The sequence below is a fragment of the Erinaceus europaeus genome, chromosome 11 (genome assembly GCF_950295315.1).
Source record: "Erinaceus europaeus chromosome 11, mEriEur2.1, whole genome shotgun sequence".
Classification (NCBI taxonomy): domain Eukaryota; kingdom Metazoa; phylum Chordata; class Mammalia; order Eulipotyphla; family Erinaceidae; genus Erinaceus; species Erinaceus europaeus.
Genome location: NC_080172.1, coordinates 89,325,889 through 89,352,880, shown reverse-complemented (window position 1 = coordinate 89,352,880; position 26,992 = coordinate 89,325,889). Strand labels below are relative to the sequence as shown.

General features: G+C 36.4%; 1 protein-coding gene across 6 annotated transcripts in view; it reads right to left on the bottom strand.

Annotated features, from left to right (window-relative positions):
- Window positions 1–26,992, bottom strand: part of NTNG1 (netrin G1) — a 415,083-nt gene that overhangs the window by 70,854 nt on the left and 317,237 nt on the right. For 4 of the 6 annotated variants that reach the window (XM_060202169.1, XM_016190491.2, XM_060202165.1 and 1 more), the window contains exons 5-6: window positions 11,001–11,027; window positions 1,287–1,352 (exon numbers count right to left, since the gene is read on the bottom strand). In XM_060202169.1, coding sequence (XP_060058152.1) covers window positions 1,287–1,352; window positions 11,001–11,027 — 93 coding nt within the window. The remainder of the gene's footprint in view (window positions 1–1,286; window positions 1,353–11,000; window positions 11,028–26,992) is intronic. The other 2 variants (XM_060202166.1, XM_060202168.1) reach the window with 1 other exon arrangement.

The following is a 26,992-nucleotide window of genomic DNA, read 5'->3' as shown; positions in this document are numbered from 1 at the left end:
TCCTTATAGATTTATACTAATAGGGGCGACCTTGATCTGTTATTTCTTCTTCCACATATGTACATAGCAACTTGAAAAATTCATTTGGAGCAGGTTATTAAGGTAATTCTGTTTGCTAGTAATATATGTATTGAGGGCAGTCTCAATTTCATCACTCTGATCAAGGACTGAAAATGCAGCCCTTCCAATTTTACTCCTCAACAAATTGCTAATATATTTTGTTTTGCTTAGCAGCTATTTCCTGGTTCCTCCTTTTTGCTCATTTCCCCCCTTCATCTATATTCATTAGAGTTTAAAAGGAATATCCTGTGTATAACTAAGGAAGGTGGAAGCTAAAGATGTGCCTTTTTTATTTTTTTGAGAAGGAAGAAAGCAAAAGAATACAATTTTATGTTAAAATACATTCCTATTTATACAAGTCTAAGAATATTTATAGGCTACATGTTAATTTGGAATTAACATTACACTGCATCTTATGAATTTTATTGCCCAATTAAAAAAAAATGTTCTATTTCTTCCTGTGTAATCACATTGCTCTGCCTCTCTTTTACTTATTTCTGACATTAGAAGTCAGCAAATAATCATTGCTCTAAGGGGAGGTAGAAATAGTGTGTTCTTAAAGTTGGTAGAAGTGAATGTTGGTCAATAAAGAAGTTGAAGAGGAGTAAGTCCCAACAGAGAAAACTTGTTTTATTGGCAAAGAGAGAGAAAGAGAGAGAGAGAGTGAGAGAGAGATCCAGGGAGAGAAAGTAGGGGAGGGAGGGAGGCATACAGAGGGCAGTGGGAGGAGTTGAGAGGGAGAAAGGAGACAGATAAACACTTCTTTAAATCAATATGCAGCAAGTATAGAGAATAGATCTGTTAGAGGTTGCAATACTACTTTTAAGTATGTTCTTGAAACCTCAGCACAACTGATCAACCAGTTTATATGTGAAAAGTAAAAGGTAGAATCAGTGGAAGGACAGCTGTGTTCCTAACAAATTTCTAAGATATTTATATTTAGCCCTGTGATGATAATAGAAAAAAAAACTAGTTTTCTCTTGAGACTGACTGGCATCAATGCAAATTTGATTAAATGCTTAAAATGTTTGTACCATAGAATTTTTCCTATATTCTTTCATTGTAATATTTCTGGGACACCATTCATATTAGAAAAAAAGGTTGGAATTATGATTCAAAGACATGGTATTCATGAAAATGCTCTTATCTGGTGCTAATATAGTATATGGGATTTTCCCTTTAAACAGTTGGGATTTTATATCAGTAGGAATTTTACATGCTCCTACCTTGTTTTGGGTTAGAAACCTCAAGGGAAGAAATATTCGGCCATATCCTATTAGACTTTGGAGGATCTGCATGCATCAGGAAAAATCAGGGTATGTTATTTTCAGCTATAATGTCATTTAGTCTAAACAGAAAATTCTATGGACAAAAACACAAAACCACAAAACTACTCTTTACTTTGGCTGTGATGCACTTAACAAAACATGATGTCTGTACCAAACAGAGCAAGCAATTGATGATTCCCAGAACACTGAATGGACATTGACTATATAGCCCGTTTCTTAACAAAGTCATATACATTTATGTTTGCAATGGAGTAGAGTACTCGTACAAATAACTAAATAAGGCCTTCAGCAATTCAAATGCTATATAAAAGTGGTGCCTGAAACTAGAAGATAACATGAAAGAAATAATTTCTCACTTAAGGAGTCCATTCTCCACAATTTATATTTACAGATATTAACTGGCTGCATTCATCTTTTGTGAGAGATTCTTCAGGGTATGTTTTAAGTGTGAGCCATTATCTCTGAAAAGAAGTGGATTTGTTTTCCATTTTTATTTATGCAGTTTCTCAGAGGAAAAAAAACAGTAAAATAAAGTAGAACTAGGATTTTAATTTTGTTCTTTGAACTATTATTACAAAGGAATATAGATCATAACTACTAAAACAACAATTTCCTAGCTCAAATCCTACCATCTTCTGAGATCAATCAAAATCACATCTTCTCTATGGTATTTTAGGATTATACAAGATGTCAAAGAGAGCTCTTGCCTCTAAACAACTGTAGCATGTTGTCTGTGCCCATTTCCTCACTGACATGTGGATATGCATGATGTTTAATACTATTAGGTTAAATTTTATAGGTCTATTTCATGTCTTCCTAATTAGATTGGCTCTCTTTGAGAAAGGGCAAGGCCTTGCAAGAAGGCCATGGAAAATATCTAATAATTTAATAATTGATATCAAGTGGCTAGGCTACTGTAAATAGGTATTATTAGATTGTTTCCTCCATAATTAGATCACAACAAATAACATTCTTGCAAGACATGGAATTTTCACTAACTTTTAAAAACATTTACTAGAAAAGAAAAGCAGATTATATATTGCTTTCTTTGTGTATGTGCAGTCACATACATAAATACAGAAAAGCATGAAGTCTTTTTTTGAATTTTTTTCTTTCTTTTTAAAAAATTTTTCCCCTTTTGTTGCCCTTGTTGTTTATCATCCTTGTTGTAGTTATTATTGTTATTGCTGTTGTTGTTGTTGGATAGGACAGAGAGAAATGGAGAGAGGAGGGGAAGACAGAGAGGGGGAGAGAAAGATAGACACCTGCAAACCTGCTTCACCACCTGTGAAGCAAACCCCCTGCAGGTAGGGAGCCTGGGGCTTGAACTGGGATCTTTATGCCGGCCCTTGCACTTAGTGCCATGTGCACTTAATCAGCTGCACCACCACCTGGCTCCCAGCATGAAGTTTTTAAGAACTTTTAGTTACTGGGCTACTTATTTCAAATAGAAAAAATTATAATACAAAGAGATTATTTGTGTTGTCTCTCTAGATGAACTGCTATAGAATTTATTGATTTCATAAATCAACCAAGTAATATTTTGGTATTGATATAAAGATATCAGCCTGACAGTTTGTTGCAAGATAAAGGGCACTAGAGTCAGATGATGAGTTTAGTTCCAGCTATGCTGCTAAGGAACTATCTTGTTCTCTAGTTTTCCATTCCCTTACCTGCAAGTTAAGGGATAAAATATGATAACATATATTTAAGATTTCTCTCGACTTTATAGTTCCATGACTCTAAGTTCTACCATGGCCCAGTAGGGTCACAGTAAATTTCATCTTAGAAAGATGAACAGTTTTGGGGTGAAGCAAATGCTTTTTGAAGAATCTAGGAAATTATGAGTTCCATGTGTGAAGGAGAAACTGTTGCTGCATATTTTGTCTATGATCCTTTGGACTATTATATCCCAAATAGGAATTGAGACATTATCAGAATAAGAGGAGAGATTACCATATACTTCCAATGGAATTATAATGGTCATTATTTTCAAAAATAGTCTTTAGTGTAAACCCCTGTTTACATGTCTGGGACACATCTGGAGAATGGACGAATATTGTCTTGATGATCACCTCAGCTGGACTCCTGAGATTTTTGACTCAGTGTGTAAATATATAATGACCATATACCCTATATTTGCCCTCTTAAAAAAATAAAGCAAAATATTAGATATTTCCATCTGACAACCATTTTCAAATCTAAGTGTGTTTCATATCTGTTATCTGAAAATGGGGATAATAACAATGTGTTTATTGCTGTCAAGACAGAATGAGGTAACATTTACTTGTATTTATAGTCAATTGTTAAGATTGATTATTAATTAACTAATTAGTTAATTTACTTATATATTATCAGAGCACTGCTCATCTTTGGCTTATGGTGGTGTTGGGAATTGAATCTGAGACCTCAGAGCTTAAGGCATGTAAGTATTTTGCACAAACATTATGCTTTTTCCCTGGACCCAGCAAGTTTTAATTCTAAGTATTCTACTGAGGTTGACATAGTAGTGAAACAAAATTGCTCCAGTACAAATAGTTCTTAATGAATTGAAGTAAAGAATATATTATATCCCTTACTTTCTCCTTTCTCTTCTTTTCTTTCCTGCAATTTTAACTGTTCCCAAATAAGTGTCTCTGACAAATTAGAAAGTTAATTTAAGATACTACTTAATTTTGGGGATAATACAGTTCTAAGAAGGCAACAGAAATTGTTTTGAAGCATTGTGGGAAAGATTTGATTTCTAACATTTAAAGATAAAATAATCAGTTTCCAAGTTTCTTTCAGGTAGAAATACATCAGTTTAGACTATGAATTAAGTGTGTAACTTATCTGAATTTTTTATTTAAGGAAATAGTTCAGGAAACTTATGTGGAAATTTGGTGTGTCATTTGAAATTCATGTTCATGAGTAAGAGTCTCAAATTCTAGCTGTAGATTTAAGATCCTGTTAGAATTTCTCTCATGTCCCAAGGAAAACCATGCACTAGTAAGTTGGAAAGAACAATGTTAGAACATTTGAAACATGAACATCTACTGCTGACACCATAGTGAATCAAACTAAAAAACAAATAAGCCAACAAAAACCCCTGAAGCATAAATCTGAAAACATTCCCAATATCAAGAAAACTTGGGAATCAGGGTTGCTTTCAATCATACATGATATTCACCATGTGTGAAACATAGGCAACTTTTAATTGAAGAACACAAAAGTATGACTATGTTTTTCCATTTATTAATTTTTGCAAGTCTACTACAGAATTCCAAATGTTTCTAATTTATTAAATAAGGACAATTCTAATATTATGACAGAAAGGAATGAGTCCTAGTTTGGAAATTAGACATTAATGAAGAGCCTTGTCTTGGCCATTGTCTTGTGATTTAGATAATTTGATTATGTCCTATTTATCTATAAAATGATGAAATTAAGCGAGTTATGTTACTAAGAACACTATTTTTTATGTTTAAAAATATGTGGGAAATTGATATGCTATATTGGATATGAAAAGTCACTGTCGAGAGGATGTTAGTGAGCTTTCATTGAATATCTTTCTTTAAGGCATGGGTGAGGAGGATATCAGGTAGAGTCAAAGTCACAGAGTCTCTTTGAGTTTATACAGTTGCCATCATTGTTCTCCGGGGAATCTGGAAGCATTATTGCTGTCTAGAAAGGAATCTCTGGTGAGCTTTAAAGCTATCTGGAGGATATTCCTAGGGCCTTGAAGGTAATCTTTCTATCCTCACAGTAAGCTGCCTACTCTAAGAAATACATAATTAAACTGATGGGGAAGATATAGTTTAAGGATGAGATAGTGGTAGAAATGTCCTTGAGATGATACACAATTTTATTTTGCTATAAATGATTTTCTTATTATAGATTTTTATTATCATTGAATAGGCATAGGTACTTTTCACCATTTGCCCACTCATTTTCACAAACTATCAATTGTTCTTTAATATATTAGATATTGATCTGTTTCCTCTTTTTCTAAGTACATCAGGGAGGTTTGGTGTAGTGGAGAGCATATTTGATGGGGTATGGAGAAGAGGCTCACAGTCCTCTAGCCCTTTTTTTTTTTTCAGATTCTGTATTTTTAGGCATTTTTACAATACATGGAGGAACCATAAAATTAACTGGCTTTCTCCAGGGCCCTAAAGTCCCCAAACAAAACTAATTCAGCTCAAAGACCACTGAGTCTAAGGTGCAGTATAGTAGACTGGAAAGATTCTGGAGCAAGAGATAAATAAATCTAGCATTTTTTTTTTTTTACCTAAGTGTTCCACTGGGTGTAATGTTATAAGCATAGTATTTGGAGCTAGAGAGGTCTTTCTGTCAGTATTAATTCAACAAACTTCTTAGTCATTCTGAGCCTCAGTTGTGTGATTTCATTTGGAAAATGGGATTCTGTAGACATGGGGAACATCTCCCTTCACTTCCAAGAAAAATGGTTTGACTTTTCTCAGGAAGTACAGCAACTCCCAAAACCCAAAACCCAAGAGGCCTTCTATTGAAAACCGCAGTCATTACAAGAATTCACAGTTCAAGTATACATTAGATGGTTTACCATAAACCATCTTGATAAACCTTCACTAAAAGCTTGCCAATAAATTTAGACAAATTTTTGTTTCAGGTAGAATTCCCAGTTCTTCCTATGAAGATATAATTAGCAAAGGCATAAAGATAGCAGCTCACACTTAAAATTTCTCACCACTAAGAATTTAAAAAATGAGATTTTTAATAGAGAAATCTGGTGTGGAAAAAAGTGAATTGTCTTAATGTGAGAAATGGTGGACAGTCAAGATTGCTAACCCTCCTGTTTTTTTTTTTTTTTTAAGGTAGGGGAGTACTTTCTCCTTAGTTATTGGAACATCTGATTTATTCAGAACTAAGACGTGGCTATATCCTTAATGTTCATTCAATTTTAGGATCACCATAAAGGTTTCGTGAATGTGAGATGTTAGTTACACAAAGATGAAATGGATCTGTGATGAGAATCCTAGGTACATGATGAAACAAAGTCTGTGACCTGAGCTTTCCTTTTAGAACATCAGCAAACAATTCAAAATGGATGTAACACACCATGCAACTGCCATATAACTACACTAGCCTCCTCCTCCTCCTGCCCCCCTTATTATTATATAAAGTCTAATTAGTTAAAGTGCAATTCAAATGAAACTTTTATTTGGAGGATTTAGAAGTATTAAAGCAAAGGGAGAAACCACACAAACACTGGAGATCTGTGGATAGCACAAACATGACTGTTAATAATCCCTGGGTGGAGGAAAAGATTAACCTTGTCATTTTCCTCACGATCCAGGTTTTCTCAGTAAATCACGGAAGTGAACAAAAATATTTGGATGCTGTATGGAAAACAACTTTTACAAGGTTTCCAACTGGCATCAAATGCTTTCAAGTATGAAAACATCTCTGGGTTTTCTCAACAGGCTGATGGATCCCTGCAGGTAGCACTTCCCTTGTTTAATAGTTCTGCCAATTAAGTCAAATTAGAGATGAATTTTTAACTGTGAGATGAAGACAATGCTCATTATCAGAGAAAAGAAAGGAAAACGAAATATTTGTCTTAAATGAACTATTGTTTCAATTCAAACTGAAAAGGACAGAATACAGAATAAACACCCCCATCAATAATCTATGCCTGATATGCTGTGATGTAAGTCATTTGAAGCTAATTTTTAAAACTTTTGTCTAGTTAGGCTCACATACGATTTTCAATTTTTTTTTTTTGCTTTTTTGTTTTTATAAGATGTAATTTTATTTACTAAAAATTTTCAAGCCTCTTGAAATGTTTTTTTTCCTCCTTATCAGTGGACAATCTACCTTTAACCTCTGACTCATTGTGTTTTTGTCTTTAAGTAATAATCATCCACACAAAGCTATTGGAACATTAGGACAATTGTTGTAGTTTTAATCATACTCTTTATAAAATACTGTTTAGAATAAAGAAATCTTTATTTTCAGGATGAAGGAATATATATATTAGGAGGTTATGGCTAGTTTATAGCTTTAGCAAAAACATTCACATCAAGGTAACCTAATTTTGCTAATCAATATCAAGAAATCTTCACTTGGATGAAACTCAGAATTTTTTTTATAAGTGTATGATATATTTTATTTTAAAATGAAACCTGATTGATAATTCATTCTACCACATCAGGTAAGGTAAAATCAGAGCGCATAATTCTTAGATGTCTATTGATATATTTTGGCATTCATTAATTGCTGACAATATCACTAGTATTTCAGACATGACCAAAGCACACCAAAATGATCAAGTTTTAAATCAAGTGCTTTTGGGATGTTTGGAAAACTGATTTCCTAAAAAGACAAAAACATGTACAAATGACCTTAATGGGAAATTTGTTTAAAATATATTTTTAGCAGATGAACAGAAAGGATGACCATTCTGTTCTTGTATTTGAAAATTAATATGAAAGTTGTCAATTTAAGATCTATTCTGAAATATTTTAAGGCTACAAAACCTTTAGGCATTGTGCATATAGCATATGTATGTGAACTTATGGTTACATACATCAATAATTCTAGTAGAAGGCATACATCATTAATTTTCCTTAATATATGCTTTGATGATGAGAATCTTTTGAATGTTAACATTTATTATAATTGCATCTTTCTATATATTGGCAGAATTGTGTTCATTGATTCCATCCTTGGATAAATAATTGCCCTGGCAAACACTCACACTTGGTTAAAATCAAAGCAGCTCCCCCCTTTTTCTTATTTACACCATGAAAACCTTATTCTTGTACCATCTAGATTAGGCAGTGAGTCGCCTATCTGTGAATTCTCGCCCTTTTGAGAGGAAAGAAATTCACCAGCATACTCAGTGAGCACCTAATAAGCCCACAAAGAAATAGTTTATGAATGCTATTAAATCAAAAATGTCTTGATGTTAAAGTGAAACGATCAGCCAACTAGTCATATGTGATGATGAGTGAGCCCTAGATACGCTTACAGTCTGTGTGATGAAGAAATCTATGGAAACACCCACTTCACTCCAGCCCAAATAATCAGAGTGGTCATGAAGACAGAGTGTGAACTATCTCTTCATCTTCAGAGGATATTGGTCAAGAACTGAGTTAAATTTTCCTAAATTCCACATAGGAAAGTCTAATATACTTTTGAAAGTCACAGCAAAGCATCCTTTCAGGTCACCACTGATTTCAAAATAAAACAAAGCAAAACAAAACGGGAATCTCCCGATTCATTGTGTCAAAGGTCAACATCTGCTGATGCTCAGAGATGAAGCATGTAGTGGAGGTGGCCAAATGAGATGTCGAGTGAGCAGTACATTCAGAAATTCCATGCAACACACAACTGACACTCCAAACAAAACACATCCCAACACCAAAGAACTACTTTCCATTCATCCATTTCTGAAACTTTCCACTGGCCAGATCACCATTGCTTGCTTCCATGTGGTCCCTTTTTGCACTATGAAAATGCAACTGTCAAGGCCTGAAAGGAGCAAAATGTGGGGGTACATATACAATTAGGCATATGCCAAGGAAGATACTAATGCAGGTAAATCGGGCTATTAAAAATTTCTAACACTGATGTCATTTCAACAAGACCAGAAATAGGATGCTTTAGTCTCAGGCTGATATCTAAATGGCTGTGAACACTACTTCTATTTACAAAGGGGCTAATTTTCATGGCATTTGCTGTGTCTAGTGCTTAACAAATCTGTGGTCAGACCTATTTACAAGCTTAAGTAAACTTGGCTGATTTATAAATGGGAAACCCTGAGTGTGCATTTATAAAAGTGAGTTGTTTTATCCAAATTATCAGAGTATTGCTTTTCAGATGGATGCTGGGGGTTGCAATGATATAGCTGCTGCTGCTGACACTGCCATCAGACTACATGGCAGAGTACTTACGAGATGAAGTCTGTGAGGAGTAAAACTGTAGTGAAAAGTCTTAAGGACCGTGGAAAGAGTTAATCTTGGTGTCCTTGGTACTTTATTTCTTTTCTTTTTTTTTGGGGGGGTAGAGTTTTATTTTTTAATTTTTCCACTTTTGTTGCCTTTGTTGTTTTATTGTTGTTGTAGTCATTATTGTTATTGATGTCGTCATTGTTTGATAGGACAGAGAGAGAAATGGAGAGAGGAGGGGAAGACAGAGGGGGGAGAGAAAGACAGAGACCTGCCGATATGCTTCACTGCCTGTGAAGAGACTCCCCTGCAGGTGGGGAGCCAGGGGCTCGAACCAGTATCCTTACTCCGGTCCTTGCACTTTGCAGTCAAGTGCATTTAACCTGTAGTGTTACCTCCCGACTCATGGTACTTTATTTCTAAGCAATTACTAAGCCACTGGTTAGCCATCAAAAAAGGGAAGGGTTGATTTCCAAAAACATATGAAGTTCTGCTCTGAGATGTTATGGGACATAAGGGCAGGGAAACAGTGCAGCAGAAACACAGTAAACTTGTAAACTTTGAGGCCCCATTGACCAAAGGTTCAGTCCCTGGAGCCATTATCTGCATGAGCATTGCCCTGCTCACTTTCTCCTCTGATGAAAATAAAGAAATCTTTTAACTAGGGAGATAGCTCAGTCTGAACGAGCATAGACCATGTATGTCTGAAGCCTCAGAGGTCAGAAGTTCATTCCCTCTAACATTCTAATGCCAAAATTGAGTGGTGTTCTGGTTCTCTTTCTCCCACTTGTCTCCAGTTCATAAGAAATGAGCAAATTAATAAATAATACATATTTTTGGAATACATTATGGGGCATATTCTTAAATGAGGGCTTCAAATCTGGCTTTGAGGTGTCTTTGTTATACCAATGAAGGGGGAATATAACCTGGTTATTTCCATGATGGCTAGGAGAATTCTCTTGACACTGGTATTGAGAAAGGGTTCTATAGAGAGTTGGAGAAGGATTTATCTTACATTTGCTAAGAGATGTCTTTCAAGAACTTCTAGTACTGACTCCTCACCACTGTGTATAATTTTTTAACTTTTATTAAATCTAAATCTATGTATTCATTAAAACACAGATCACTTTGTTGTAGGGGGCAGAGTGGACATTATGATTTGTTTTCATTCATTTATGTAGAAAAAATAATGACAACAATCTGCATATTTCAGGCCTTCACAGAGACTTGAATTTGATGAATTAATAAAATTCCTTCCCTTTCCACTCCTGCTTTCATGATTTTTCTCTTTGGTTGAAAATGTTCAAAGCATTCATCGGCACTCACTTTCTGCGTTTCTCTAGTATGGCCAAAATCCATATTCAGTCCTAGGGGAAAGAGTTCAATTTGTTTGCTGGTTACTAAGAGTAGGTAAATAGGACCGTTCTTTGTATTTTTTCTTTTCTTTTTTTTCTTTTTAGGAACCTGTAGTTACGTAAGTAATTATACTCTGCAAAGGTAGCCCTTATTGGTCAAAAGTAGTCAAGATAACCAAAGAGGAGTTATACACAGATAACTACTTTATCTGTGTTCTCACCATATCTATGCAGAAAACAAACCAAATAATTCATTTCTCACACACACCAAATAAATAAATACTGTCTTACATCAGAAATGGACACAAGGAAAATAGATCTGAGGTGCTGAACAACAAAGCAAAGCTAGCTTAAATTTGGGTTGATTTTTTTTTTTTACTTACTACCAATACTGGAAATACTGGGGATACCTGAAAAGAAAGAAAACAATAGAGAAAAGTTGTTAGTATTGTATTAGTATATGACATTTTTGCCATAGTATACAAATATCACAAACAATACTTAACAGAATTCAGATCACTAGGAAATAATTACAGGAAATACTAATAAGTACTAGGAATACACTCAGTAATTGAAACCACACTGCTTTCATTTTAAAACTCCTGAGCTCATCAGAATTGAGAAATTCATGCTCAACTTCAGCAGCTTCTCATGGAAAACTCTATGACATCAAACATTTTGTGCTTGACTAATAGGTTAATGAACATTTGTATGCAGTTCAGAACACAGATATTGAGCTAGGCTTATGTCCTGGACACAGAATACCAAATATGTACAACGTGGACTTGTGCAAACATATTCACCTATGTAACTGGACTTCTAAATGGTATTTGCTAAGTGTTAGTTGCCGAAAGTCATCTGGTACTTAATTTGATTAATTTCTCAAAACCATCATTTCTATTCCTCTTTTACTTGTCAGATATATGAATTAAACTCTAATAGAAACTTAATTGAGCAGAATAACTCAATAATATACTAGGTTGTTCATATTGATCATAGACGTCATTGTTTTTTTGTTTTTCAGCTTACACTTTGATTTACAGGTAGTGCTAAGATGGTGCAACCATGTCAGAATGCGCCGGATTTGGTATGAACTCAGAAGTGAATTTAGCCTGACTCCAGCTAAAAACTCCTGTCCAAGAGCAGAGACATGAGAACCAGGCTGTCTGAATGTGAAGCTTGGCTCTCGCAGTCTAATGGTGTGACATTGGGGCACACTGCTTATGCACACAGGGGCTCAGTTTCCAACTTGTTAGTTCTATTGCAAAATTTATATAAGTAGATATTTGTAAGGCAGTCAAAACACTGGCAGATAATGTGTTACATTCCTTTTATAATATGATGATAATTTCCTTTGTTGTCACTAGGGTGTCATTATAAGCTGGCTTTTTCAGATAGAAAGACAGAGACAGACACAAAGACAGAGAGAGGGAAACACACCATACCACCGAAATGTCCTTCAGTGTAGCAGTGGGTCAGCTGGAGCCTGGGTTGTCTACATGATAGTCCAAGCATATTATCCAAAGGAGCTATCTTGCCAGCCCAATACTTGTTACTACAGTAGCTTCATCAGGCAAGCAACACTATGTTGGTGTTTCCAACTGAAAGTCAGAAAGCAGCATTCTCTCTGGGGAATTCTGATGGTGATATAGGTGAGCGCTTGAGATGTGAATTCAGAGTCTAGTTTTGCACCTGCTGGTTGAATGATTTCATATAGGTTTTCTAGCTTCTCTACACTTGTCTACTCTTCTGAAAGACAATTAATAGTATCTGCTCCATAGTTCTGCTGTGACAATTGAATGAGATAATCCATAAAAATGTCTGACACATGCTACACAGTCAATAAATGATAGCTGTTAATGAGCTGTGAAGACTTGTTCTCATCAAGTGCATTAACAAGTGGTAAATGTAGGAATCATTAAATTTCTATTTTTTGCATTTGTCTTTGCGCAACTGCCCTCTGCTCATTTTAGCTAATAATTGTACCTTACTCAGAGATTTTTAGTGTTGTATTATTTAAAATCCAGAGCTATGTTCTTGTTTCTTCATGGGGAGAGGAGGAAGAGGAATTAAATTTATTTTATTTTTTTAATTCCTGAAAGGAATGAAATATTTTTATTGTTCTTCTTAATATTATATAGTTTAAGATAGATTCTCGATTCATTTCTTGATTTTAAATGCAGAGTATATGGTGTTTTTAACTTACTTATTGAACACTTATCAAGCCAAATTCAAGCTGAAAATTTAAATTTTCACTTCTGCTTTTGAACTGTCCTATGACAATGAAAGACTGCTGAATTCCTGACCCTACACTTTAGCAGGTTATATTTGCCACAGTGTGACAGTGACTTGGTACTGAATCTTTCTTTTTTTCCTTTGCAAATCCCCTGTTGAATAAGCTATGATGACAGTATCATAATTTTTGTATCAATTGCAGAGGCTTCCAATTTTCCTATGATTGAATATCCTGCTCCATTGCAAGGAACTGCTTGCCTTTTGTAATCCGTCAAAGAGAATGAAAGTTAGGATGGCAGGAAGAGAGTTTTCATGTTTTTTTTTTTTTTTTTTTCACATTTCCATGGAGCTAGAAGGCCATGCATAATGCAAGGTGCTGTTCTCAGGATATTTGGCCAATGGTAATGGCGAGCAAACCCACAAGACTGCTTGATGCAGTACTTGCTGCAGTTGAATACTTTAGAAAGGTGCAGAAAATTTTCCATCTCTTTGGGGCTGCCAGTGAAAGAAAGAAATGCTCACTCCAGCTATATAAGCCTCACCAAGTAGGGCTGTTATGAGATCCTATTTTCCTCATGAAGATGTTTTCTATTACCTAACATTTGGATGCTTAAAATTCTGGTTTTTCTTCATCTTTTTTTCTTTGTGGCTTATCCATTTTTTTTTTTTGCAGTACTTCCAGGTGAATCATCTTCTATTTCATTGCTGTAAAATGGAAATTACTTAGAGAAGGTTTTAAAACTTCTCATTCTAGTAAAGAATTCTGAAGCTGAAAATATCTGAACACTGAGAAATGCCCACTAATATATTTAGTTTAGTTGTCCTAATATTTCTTATTGTAATGTACATGTACTCTTGATTCTCCACATACATGTAAACAGACTAATAAATCAGTAAATTCATTAAAAATCTATGAGTCCTTTCTGAGAAAGCTTTCAAATGCTTACGTAAAACAATAGCTATGTTGATTTCATGTCATGAAAGGAATCTCTGAAGTCTGTAAGAAATGAATCAATGAGGGAGTTGGGCGGTGGTGCAGCAGGTTAAGCGCACATGGCACAAAGTGCAAAGACCTGCATAAGGATCCTGGTTCCAACCCTCAGCTCAAGGACCTGCATAAGGATCCTGGTTCCAACCCTCAGCTCACCACCTGCAGGGGAGTGTCTTCACAAGCAGTGAAGCAGGTCTGCAGGTGTCTATCTTTCACTCCCCCTCTCTGTCTTCCCCTCCTCTCTCCATTTCTCTCTGTCCTATCCAACAACGATGACATCAAGAACAATAATAACTACAACAATAAAACAAGGGCAACAAAAGTGAAAATAAATAAATATTTTTAAAAAAGAAATGAATCACATCACAGTAGTGGCAATGCTCATAAAAATGGCTGAGGGTACCAAATTAAGGGCAAGGAACTAGGTTCAAGGCTGTTCAACCACCTGTAGGGGTACATCTCACAAGCTGTGAAGCAGATATACAGGTAGATTTCTATCTATCTATCTATCTATCTATCTATCTATCTATCTATCTATCTACCTATTTATCTCTATCTCCCCACTCCTCTCAATTTCTCTCTGTCTTGTCAAGTAAACAAAAACAAACAAAAAAACAAAAGGGCCCTGGCAACAAACCCTGGGGCAAACAAACAAACAAACTAAGGAATGGGATTCAGATTATGCTCAGGAAAAACCGTCTAGGCACAGGTTTTCCTTCAGTTGTGCTAACTCCTAGGCAAAGAATATATTTACCTCTACAATTTAAGCTCATAAGTTATTTCTCCCCTTCCTTCCCCATCTTGCTTGTGTGCGATAGCCACACTCCTTTGCAACCTTATGCCTTTCTCTAGAGGCTTCCCCAATCAACTTAGCAGCTGATTTATAAGATTCTTCATGTCTTCCCTAGAGCTCTGAGAGAACATACTATGTCTCATTACTTTCTGCAACTCTAATCTCTGCCCAGAACAGTGTTTGACACTGAAGAGTTGCCCAATGTATAGGTGAACGAAAGTTAATTCTTGTTTCAGAGATTTTTAGGAGTAATACTACTACACTGTTCATAGCATGATCTTGTACCCTGTAAGATGTTCCACTAAGACACTCCTCAGAGTTCAGCATTAGTGCATGCCCCCCCCCAGCATTTCCTCCAGATTTGATAGTAATAATTATATCAAGCATACTGCTTCACTTTGTCTTCCAGAAAGCAGAATCTTCTTACTTCATGATTAAATGAGTAAACCTACTTACTGGTTGGCTTATTATATTTCTATTACTTTTCTCATATCCTTCATATTCATATTTAGATAATCTTATACATACCGTTCTTCCCTTAACCACAGAAGGGAAAGTACAAATTTTGTGGAGTCTAAAGCATATGTAATTTCTGTTTAAAAGGAAAGGCAAATGAATACTAACATCAAAATATAAAATTTGGTATGGCATTGTTTTTTTGTTTTTTTTTTAATTTAGAAGGAGTCTAGTGAAGGGTCCTGAAACTTAAACTTTACTAATATAAGTCTGTCTCTCAAACAACCTTAATGAAAATTAGAAAAGATAAGTGATAGGTAGACACTAATGAAGAAAAGGAAGTAATATACCAGATAAGTTAATTCAGAGTGTGTTAAAAATGGGAAATGTAAAGCAAGTCTTTCATTTAACAGAAGAGGAAACTGGAAGTACAAACAACCAAGTACCACATACAAGTTTATGTTTAGCACTAGAGCATATAATTCCTAATTCCTGTCCACTGAAATACTGTTAAGCTTACATTAAAGAAATGAAGTACAGATATAAATTTGCCCCAAGGAAATGGTTTGCAATGCCTGGTCTATCATTTTAGCGATACTGCTTCCACTAGTAGAGAAATGCTACTTCAATTAAAGATAACCATCCACACTGAGTGAGCTGAAGAGCTTCGTGGGCCAAAGAGTGAGACAGAGTGTTCAGTTTATAGGCACAGTTTTTTACTCCTCAACCAGTACGTATTTGAAGACTTGTTTTAAAGGTTTTCTTCTATAAGTAAGAGGATGAGAATCTGGTAGAAGTATACAAATGTTTCATCTTTTTCAATTTTACCACCCATTTCTTCAAGTAATTGGCTAAATGAGTTTTTGGTCAGAAAAATGGCTCTCCTGTAAGGTACCTGCTTTGGCACTCACATGACCCAGGTTTGAACCTTGCTCTTAAAATACTGGAAGAAGCTTTGGTACGCTGAGCTGATGTTTTTAAATCTCTCCCTCTGTCTCTTTGTTTTTATTTCTCTAGAGTGAGGTTTGGTACTCTGTTGTCTTTCCCTGCCTCTGTCTTTGTCTATTTGTAAAAGTTGTTTTGGAGCAACGAGTCCCCCAAACAACAACAGCAATGGAAAATATAAATAAACACCCTGATCAGTTTATGCAAATTGATTCACTGATAAAAGCCGTAACTCTCTTTTGAGAATTAATGAAAATTTTAGCAGTTATTATACACGGTGATAGAAAGGACAGGGTTTGACATCTTTTAAGAAAGAGGATATATTACTATTGTGATAGTTTGAAAAAGCCGAAGAAGTAGACCAGATCTAGCCAGAGTACAGTTACTGGGGCCTCTCATTCCTAAAAGGTCAGATGAAGAGATAGATGGTGAGGAAACAGTCAGCAACCTCATATGAAATTGAAGGAATTACTTCCAATGTCCTTTAGTCCCTGTTCCTTGGTCCAAACTGCTACTGACAGGAGGTGTAATGAACTGGCTCCCAAGAATTAGAAAGTAAAGGAAGTAAGATTCCCTTCAGAAAATTATACAGTGAAAATATCGCATAAATGATTCCAGCTGAGAAAACTAAAGTTATCTTATAGCAACAGACAGGCTCCGGGACGAGAATGTCTATAACAGACTTGGCAGAGATGACATTAACCTGACTCAGAATATTAACAAATCTGAAGAATGGAAATCCAGTTAAACAGAAGGTGGAAGCCAATGAAAGGAGCAACTGAGGCAGAAGATGAGACAGTGATACTGTCCTAACACTGTCTCAGAAGGAGGGGGCATCTGTACACCTCCAGACATCAAGGAGCTCGCGTGAAAGGCTAGCCCTGCAGCAGGATAGATGTGTCAGGATATTTAGTCTGAAGTTACTAACATTCAAGTTACCGAAATTTCCTGATCGTATGCTCACCAGCCTCTGTGATATTAACCATTAGGATCTTAACAGAGAATTACAAGGAAATGAACACAAAGGCCACAAGAACATGAATATGCTTAACATTGTAACAATTATTTCCTGCTTCCTTTGAAAAATTGACATTGGACACTATATTTCTCCCCACACAGTTGCTTTCTCCAAAGGAGAATACGTTGCTCAGTTTGGGGGAAGTCCACTAACTAGATCTCAGTGAAATTATAATGACAATAGCAGCTAAATTACTTTGTGCTAGCTTTCTAAATTCCTTAATTTTTTAATGACAACTCAATGAGGCAAATACTCAAGCTTCTTTTACAGAAGTAAACTCAAACACAAAAAGTTTGGCCAAGATCTACTTAGTCAGTTGAGAAGGAAAGTGTGATTTGAGCTCCAAGGTTCAGCCTTCAGAGTGTGGGCCTTCATCATTTTGCAGCATCTTTCAATTTATTGCAGGCCCCAATTTCTTTTCTTTTTTAATTTTTTAAAATTTCTTTATTGGGGGATTAATGTTTTACATTTGACAGTAAATATAGTAGTTTTTTACATGCATAACATTTCTCAGTTTTCCACATAACCATACAACCCCCAATAGGTCCTCTGCATCCTGTTCTAGGGCCTGTACTCTCCCCCCAAAACCCCAGAGTCTATTACTTTGGTGTAATGCACCAACTCCAGTTCAGGTTCTACTTGTGTTTTCTCTTCTGATCTTGTTTTTCAACTTCTGCCTGAGAGTGAGATCATTTCATATTCATCCTTCTGTTTCTGACTTATTTCACTTAACATGGTTTCTTCAAGATCTATCCAAGGTTGGCTGAAACTGTGAAATCACTATTTTTAACAGCTGAGTAGTATTCCATTGTGTATATATACCACAGCTTTCTCAGCCACTCATCTGTTGTTGGATACCTGGGTTGCTTCTGGGTTTTAGCTATTACAAATTGTGCTGCTTAGAACATAGGTATGCATGGAACTTTTTGGATGGCTGTGTTGGGTTCCTTAGGATATATCCCCAGGAGAGGAATTGCAGGACCATAGGGTAGGTCCATTTCTACAGGCCCCACTTTCTTAACTCCAATCTTCCAGTAAAAAAGCATGACACTGAAAACCTGAAAGTGGTTTGTTTTTTTTCCAAATTTATTTGCCACACAAATTAATTTGATTTTAACTGTCTTAAAGGTGAAAACTCACTGAAGAGCTATGGGGCTCCTTCTCTCCCAATCAGTGACATTAATCACAGATGTCTTGCAGATATAGTGAAACACTGGTGTGTGTGGTGCTATCTGACAATATTATATTGATATATAACAATTTTGACATTGTTGTATGTACTCTATATTTTTCTTTTTTATATTATTTTTATTTTGCTGTAATTATTGTTGTTTATTGATGTTGTGGTTGGATAGGACAGAGAGAAATGGAGAGAGGAGGGGAAGACAGAGGGGGGAGAGAAAGACAGACACCTGCAGACCTGTTTCACTGCCTATGAAGTGACTCCCCTGCAGGTGGGGAGCCGGGGTATATTTTTCATTTAAAATTCTCCAAACTCTGGATTGGATTATACATTATATCTGGTTCTATGTGTCTCAGATAAGAAACTCTGGACTGTTTATACATGAATACATTGATATTCTGGTTAGATATTGGGTCTACACTCTCGCTTCAAATACATAAGGTTGGGCCAAAGAAATTACTCAATGGGTGGAGAACATGATTCAAGCTCCAACATCAAATAGGTAGAGCTATAACATTGGAGGAGGCTCTGGTACTGTGGTGTCTCTTACTCTCTCAGTATTTTTTTTTTCTTTACCCAACTATGTGAAAAAGTGGCATGGAGCAGTGCAAGGTTCCAGCCTGACTTTACACAACACATATACACATATACATGTCACCACCCCCACCACAGACCACACATCACACAACTCTGAGAAGAAGATACTCTCTTACTATACTGACAGGATAAGGGTCCTAAGTTTGAAAGTTTTGTGAGGAGCTGATGCTGTATGGTTACCATTTGTGCAGGCCTGTGAAAATTGGTCAGCCCTAAGCACATATATATAATATATATATATATATATATATATATATATATATATATATATTTTAGTATCTTGTGTTAAAATTTAGTATCTTGTGTTAAAATTTTTAAATCATATTTCCTACAAGATTTTGCATTAGACCCACTGAGCTTTGAGGGCCACATGTGCCAAGAGATACATGAAGAATGGCCAGAGGTTAATGTCCCTAGGTCATCTAAGTATACTTATTCATCCACCTATAAGGCCAAGAAAAAATATGGTTCCATTCTTAAGTTGCTCACTTTTTTATATTTCAAAAGACTCACTTTACTTATTATGTAGGAAAGGAAGAAGAAACTTTCACATGTGACAAGGAGCCAATCTATGCATAAGTCTAACACATTTTCATGAATCTATAGAGGCACAATTCCTTTTGCATGGGACTGTCTATGGAGGCCCTACTGAGGAGCCAGCATTATGGGGCAGTCTTGGAAAGTGAACACAGTTTCCAAAGAGAGTAAAAAGAAAAGGGATAGAAGAGAAGTGCATTTAGTATCTTGTGTTTTGACTTTCAGATCTATCATTTGAAAGATTCAGACTAGCATTGTATGGTCACTGTTAATCCAATAACACCAAAGGCTAAAACTACAGAAATGAGAATTCTAAGGGGGAAAAAAAAAACTCAGGTTGGAACATCCATGAAAATAAAACAAAACTGTAAACTGAAAGAGGCAGGAGTGGAGAACATAAAAATATAAAGCAAGGGCAGAAGAAGAATCTTTAAAGAGAAAGAAATAACAACCAGGGATCTAGGAAGAGAAGTAAGGGAGATCAGACTTAGAGAAAATGGACTTGGGTGGAGCGGGCAGGTGGTGGAAAACAAGGACCCAGGCTCAAGCCCCTGGTTCCTACCTGCAAGGAGAAGCTTTGTGAGTAGTGAAGCAGGGCTGCAGGTATCTCTCTGTCTCTTTTCCTTTCTACCTCCTCTCCCTTCTTAATTTCTCTCGGTCTCTATCCATTAATAAATAAAGACTTAAAAACACTAAAAAAGTAAGAGAAAATGGACTTGCTCAAACACATGCTAATGGAGCCTAAACCTCAGAGGAGGAAAGATGAAGCCACAGAACTTTAAACTAAGAACCAATATAATACAATGTACAGTGCTTGAAGTCAAGGCACTTCAAGACCTAAGCTCTTCTTCTTACCCTTTCTAGTTAAGTAAACCTTAAACAAGATACTTTCCAGCAGTCATCAGATTCTACGTTTGTAAAACAAAACAAAGCAAACAACAACAACAAAAACAGTAGCAGTGACCTTGTAAAATCATTGTTACTTAAGAATGAACTAATGCCTGTAAAAGCACTTAGGAAACTGTCTAGATAATGGCACACACATATACATGGACCTACCTGGGGAAATATAAATGGGTCAATGCAAATTTAATATCAGGGAAAACAATATAGCCATCATCAATTTACTTTCCATTACTCAGAGGAATCCTAGATATTGTATAACAATTCAAGTTGGATTTCTGAACAAGTAATGTCATGTCAGACCAATCTAATTTTCTGTCTTTGAAGATTATTAGACTGTGTAGGTAAGAGGAAAGTAAAAGATTGGAGACAGCTGGACTAACATGGGCTTTTTGTCTGTCTCCATGATATATTTATCACTTTGCTGAAGAAGTTGTTTACAGCAATAGGTCCCCAAAAGTGTGTTCCACAGACAGTTATTAAGTGTTTCAGAAACAATGAATTTTGGGAAGTATTGGGTAAAAATAGGCTTTTTTTTAGAAGATTTTTAAAATTTTATTTATTTATTTATTTATTTATTTGCCAGAGAAAGCCAGAAATTGAGAGGAAGGCATGATATAGAGAGGGAGAGGCAGAGAGACACCTGCAGCACTGCTTCACCAGTTGTGAAACTTTCCCCCTGCAGGTGGGGACTGGGGATTTGAACGCAGGTCCTTGCACATTTTAACATGTGCGCTCAACCAGGTGTGTCACCACCCAGCGCCAAAATAGGTTATTTTTATTATAGGGTTCACAAATGTTTTAACAAGATACTGTGAATTTCTAAGAATCAGTAGAATGTATGTCATTTCCCAACCTTATCTGGTCATTAAAGTCTTTTAAGAAATTCTTTGAGCAGAAAATAGTTTGGGGAACAGAAATTAGTTGATAGATTAAATGTCCCGCTTTTATAATTCCTAATGGGTAATTATTAAGTTTTTACTATGTTTATCAAAGGAAACACCATATATTCTTCCACAGGGATCGGAATTCAAAGACATGCTACTTAGTAATTTTTATTCATGAGCTTCACAATGAGAATCAAGAAAATTATGATTGAGCAATAAATTGGACAGATTTGCTATTAGAAAGACAGGAATGAAATTTAAAGGAGATTCTAAATAGAATTCTATGAAAATAGAATGAAGAGCAGTAGGTAAGGAAAAAACTTGTGTAAGGGTTGGGTGGTAGTACAGTGGGTTAAGCGCACATGGAGCAAAGCACAAGGATTGGCATAAGGATATCAAGCCCTGGCTCCCACCTGCAGGGGGGTAGCTTTACAAGCAGTGAAGCAGGTCAGCAGGTGTCTTTCTCTCCCCCCGTCTTCCCCTCCTCTCTCTTGATTTCTCTCTGTCCTATGCAGTAACAATGACAGCAATAACAACAACAATAATAACAACAACGATAAACAAAAAAGGAAAAAAATAGCCTTCAGGAGCAGTGGATTTGTAGTGCAGGCACCAACCCCCAGCAATAACCCTGGAGGACAAAAAAAAAAAAAAAAAGGAAAAAGGAAAAAAGAAGAAATGTGTTAAGATAAAGCATAAACTTTATAGAAAATAAGTAAAAGCTCAGGTGAGACCTTTCCTTTCATATGATTCTCTAATTCCATTTTGGGTGGTTCACTTCCTAACAAAGTCCCAAAACCTGGATATAGACCAGGTCCCATAAGATAGGGTATATGTTCGTTCACATGTATACATAAATTAGGGCAAAATATATACCTGAAAGCAGAAGTGCACAATAGTCTGCAGTGAGTCAATATATGCTGCAAGCAAAGTAGAAAGACCTAAAAAGACATCATAAAGCTCCTAATGAAATAGTGTCTACTTAGACTTAGATACCCTCCTCACCTACTTCCTATTATACTTCCCTCACTCACTCCAAAGCTAACCTTATTAAAGCAAGGACTGCAAAAGCCGAATAAGGGCAAGAGACGGGCATACTTTAATAATGACTCTTTAGTCACTACCAGGCCACCCCATCAGCTGGGGCCCTAGTCAGGGAGTCCTGAGATTCTCAAACAGACATGTTGGGCCTAGACCTCGAATAAATCCCTCTCTCCATTGTTACCAGTCATTTCTATCAGGAACAACAAAACAGATCCATTTGTGGGCCCTTGTAGGACCTTGCCCTCAACATGGATTAACAAGAGAAGAGAATGTTCCATCCTCCAAAGGGAGGCTGGGCAACATACTCTATGTTCCACCTGAGGAAGATGGGTTCTGAAATTGGGGCAACATGGAATATTCCTACTCATGACCACAGAATGTGAGCTCAGATCTACAGGGATGCAGAGGTCACATAGGCTCCTAAGCTGAATATGGGCCCCAGATCACATCAAATCTTTTGGGGTTTACACTCAACAATATTTATACACCTTTTTCATATTAGGAAGCTACTCTCTTCCCAGATCCAGTTTTCTGGTCCTTTTTCTAGCCATGACATCATCTCTCCAGACAATAATTTGGATCTACCTGCATATCAGATGTCAGGCTCAGGAAAAAAAATTAGTAAATAAAAAATAAACAGGTAAAGTCATGTCCCCTTTGGAATATAACTAAAATAGGCCTACTATCTATCTAAAAAACAGAGACCCCCCAGCTCTTCATCAGAACTAGTCCAACCTTTAGGTTCATGATTAATCAACAATTTGTTTGGATTTATATGTTAACTCTTTTTTTCAGCCACCAGGTTCTAGAGGCTACCGTGATGCCACCGGACTTCAATGGGCAGACAACCCCACCAATGTGTCCTGGAGCCCTGCTTCCCCAGAGCCCTGCCCCACTAGGGAAAGAGACAGACAGGCTGGGAATTTGGATCAACCTGCCAATGCCCATGTTCAGTGGGGAAGCAAATACAGAAGCCAGACCTTCAACCTTCTGCATTCCACAATGACCCTGGGTGCATACTTCCAGAGGAATAAAGAATAGGAAAGCTATCAGGGGAGGGGATAGTATAGAGAGTACTGGTAGTGGGAATTGTGTGGAGTTGTACCCCTCTTATCTTATGTTTTTTGTTAGTGTTCCCTTTTTATAAATAAAAATTAAAAAAAGAAAATAAGTAAAAGATTTTGACACACACATATTCATATATATATATATATATTATTTGGTATATATATTTGAAAGACCCCCCCCCAAAAAAAAAAACACCTGGGTGCTTATATTGTAGAATGTAGTAGATTTTATTTACTCATCTCTTCACATTCTACAGGATCCATTACATAACTGGCCATAAAGTTATTCTAGAACTCAGGACTACAAAAGTCACAAATCTCCCAGCAAGGTCTCATTGCAGGTTACCTGTGAGTGATGGTTTGGGCATCTTTGAAGGGCAGATCAAAATATTTCCTTATTTAATATAGGTCTCTTAGTTCCCTTGCTAAGTAAGTTCTGACAGGAATTCATCCTATTAAATAATTGTCCTGGCTGCTTGGGATTTTGCTGAATCGAAATATTATCAGTAAGGTTATCATATCTAGGGCACCGAGGAGTCCAAGTTGAGGGAACAAAGGTGATAGGTACTTATTTTTTCACTCCTTTGCTTTTGTGTTCTTATATTGAGATATGGCATGTTTGGAAGTGTCCCTTTTAAATGACTGACTTGTAATGTGCCAATCAGGATTGTGTTGTTTTAACAAAGTCATCATTAAATGAGATCCACTGTAGTGCAAGAAGTCTTGTGCTTGACCTTAAACATCATACTAATAAGATGATTTCTAGAGCAAGTAACCAAGTGAAAACCATGAATATGCCATTACAACAAAGCAAATAAACAGTGAATCTCTATCATGTGAAAAATGGAGTTGATGATGCTTAATCTGGAGAAGAGAAGACACGCAGATCAACAGAGTTCTGTATTACAAAGAATAACTTGTTGGTGCCAGGTGGCAGTGCACCTGGATGAGTGCACATGCTATAATGCACAAAGATCCACTCCCATTCCCACATGCAGTGGGGAAAGCTTCACAAGTGGTGAAGCAGTGCTGCAGGTGTTTCTCTGTCTCTCCCTCTCTACCACCCCCATCCCTCTCAATCTGGCTGTCTCTATCTAATAGATAAAGAAAATTAAAAAAAAAACCTTCCACCTTATGCACCTCATAATGACCCTGGGTCCATACTCCCAGAGGGATAAAGAATAGGAATGCTATCAGCGGAGGGGATGGGATACAGAGTTCTGGTGGTGGGAACTATGTGGAGTTGTACCCCTGTTATCTTACGGTTTTTGTTAGTGTTTCCTTTTTATAAATAAAAATATATGATATGACAGAAAACAAATTCTTAAAAAACAATAGGGGTCAGGTGGTGGTGCAGCTGAGGGAGTATACATGTTACAGTGTGCAAGGACCTGGGTTTGAGCCTCCGGCCCCACCTAAAGGGGAGAAGTATTGCAAGTGGTGAAGCAGTGTTGCAGGTATCTCTCTGTCTCTGTATCACCCCCTTCCCTCTCAATTTCTGATGGTCTCTATCCAATAAATAAATAAAAGATAATACAAAACAAATTTTAAAAAAGAAAAACTTGTTGGAAACAAGCAGTCACTCAATAGCAAGGCTAAGAAATTACTTTACAGCAATTAAAATTATCCAATAAGTTGGTGTATTGCACCAAAGTAAAAGGCTCTGGGGTGGGTGTGTCGGGGGGGAGAGTATAGGTCCAAAAAGAATGACAGAGGACCTAGTGGGGGTTGTATTGTTATGTGGAAAACTGAGAAACGTCATGCATTTACAAACTATTGTATTTACTGTCAAATGTAAAACATTGACCCTCCAATAAAGAAATTAAAAAGAAAACTATCCAATAATGATGGAGTTCGTTTTATAAAAATATGTCAAAAATAAAGTTATTTTTGAACACTTATTTTGTGGCAGGTGTTATGCTAAACACGTTACATACAGTGGCTTAATTCTCTCTGAAACTCCTGTGAGTTAAGAAATCATATTATCCTCACAGCACAGATAAAAAACTGAGAGTTGGATGGGTTAGTTAAGCTTTTCAAGGTCACATATCTACTGAGTGGACAGACAGGGATATGATCATATAACCTGTGTACTAAACCACTAAATTACTTTCCTCCTGGGACATATTAAAGCACGATCTGATGTGTTAGAGATTTAGTTTAAGGGGTTATTTCCATGGCAAGACTGGACCTTTGCAGATAATCTCTAAAATCTTTCATCTAATCCTGCCATATTGAGGACTGAAACACTGAATTAAACCTTGACTATTGTGCCCATCTGTTACTTTCCTCTTTTAATAGAGATATGGAAACGTCTAAACTCTCAAAAAAAAAAAAAAAAACTAGCAAAAGCTTAAGGTTGGGAGTACAATGGAACCTACAAGTAACACTGAAAGAAGTTTAATTCTTGTAATCAGGCAGTGAACTAGTGAGCAGTAATATGCAAAAGGTTAGTGGTATGTAAGACATTTCCAGGGAAAATGTAACAAGAATCCCCTTCAGTGAAAGGGTTTATTACAAGCACATCTTCCTGTGACAATGTCTTGAAATATATATATATATATATATAAAGACTTCAAGGCACAGCTACAGGTAAAAGATTGATTTAAGAATAGAAGTCAATGCCTTCAACAGCTGACTATCTGGTATCCTTGACAATTTGACCTGCTCTCAGGGTGAGCCAGAAGGTCTGCAGGTGTTTGTAAACTTCACTCTTCAGTCCTGGCCCCACTGAAGTAGCAGTAGGCACTGAAAATGAAATCTGAGCCATGGAAAGACCTTTAAACAGAATTTGACAATGGTGGTGATAGGCAATGCTGCATAGCTAGCCACAAGGTATCACAGCAAATAACCTCACAGAATTCTTTCTGAATCCATGAATCTATGGACCTCAACAACTGAGGAAAGCAGTCTTTGTTAAAAAAAAAAATTACCTTGGGAAAAATCTACATGTCTGCTCTATGGGGATTCTATGTATTGATTTTAGGAGACTTGTCAATTTTTTTTCCCTTTAACACAGAAAGAGACTTGTTTGCCTTACAAAAAGGAATTTTTTTCCTAATGTTTTTGAAAGATATTTTTTCCAGTTTTCCAGAAATGTTTTCAAAATTTCATGTCTCCACATTCCATGGCTTGTTACTCGATCCATTACTCTACATTTAGCTTAATACGGTCCTAGTTCCTGTGATATTCCTTTGTTTGTTTGGGGAGGGGTTCGTTGTCTCATAATTGCTGATTTGAAGTTCCTGTTCAGTCTTATAAGAAAACAGTGGCTTTTCAGGTTCTTATTTCCTGAACTTCACATTTCTGCTCACCTGGATGGGTATATTCTCAGCCTCACCCACTCTTACTTTCCAAAAAAAGGCAAACGTCTGCTTCTGCAAGTGGTGAATCTGATCATCCATGGAGCTGGACAACTGAGTCTAGAAGCTAGCACTTCTCTCCTGGAGCACATCAGACCCTATTTTCCATCTGCTTGTAAGGGATTTTAGTGAGATGCACACATGAGGAGCAATGGGGTATCTAGTACTTTTTGATGACTGTAAACACAGATGATGCCTCTTTTCTATTTTTAAAATTTTTTAAAAACTTTTTTTCAATCATTTATTTATTTGATAGAGATAGTCAGAAATTGAGAGGAAGGAAGCTAGAGAGAGGAGACAGACAGACACCTGCAGTACTGCTTCACCACTTGTGAAGCTTTCCCTCTGCAGGTGGGG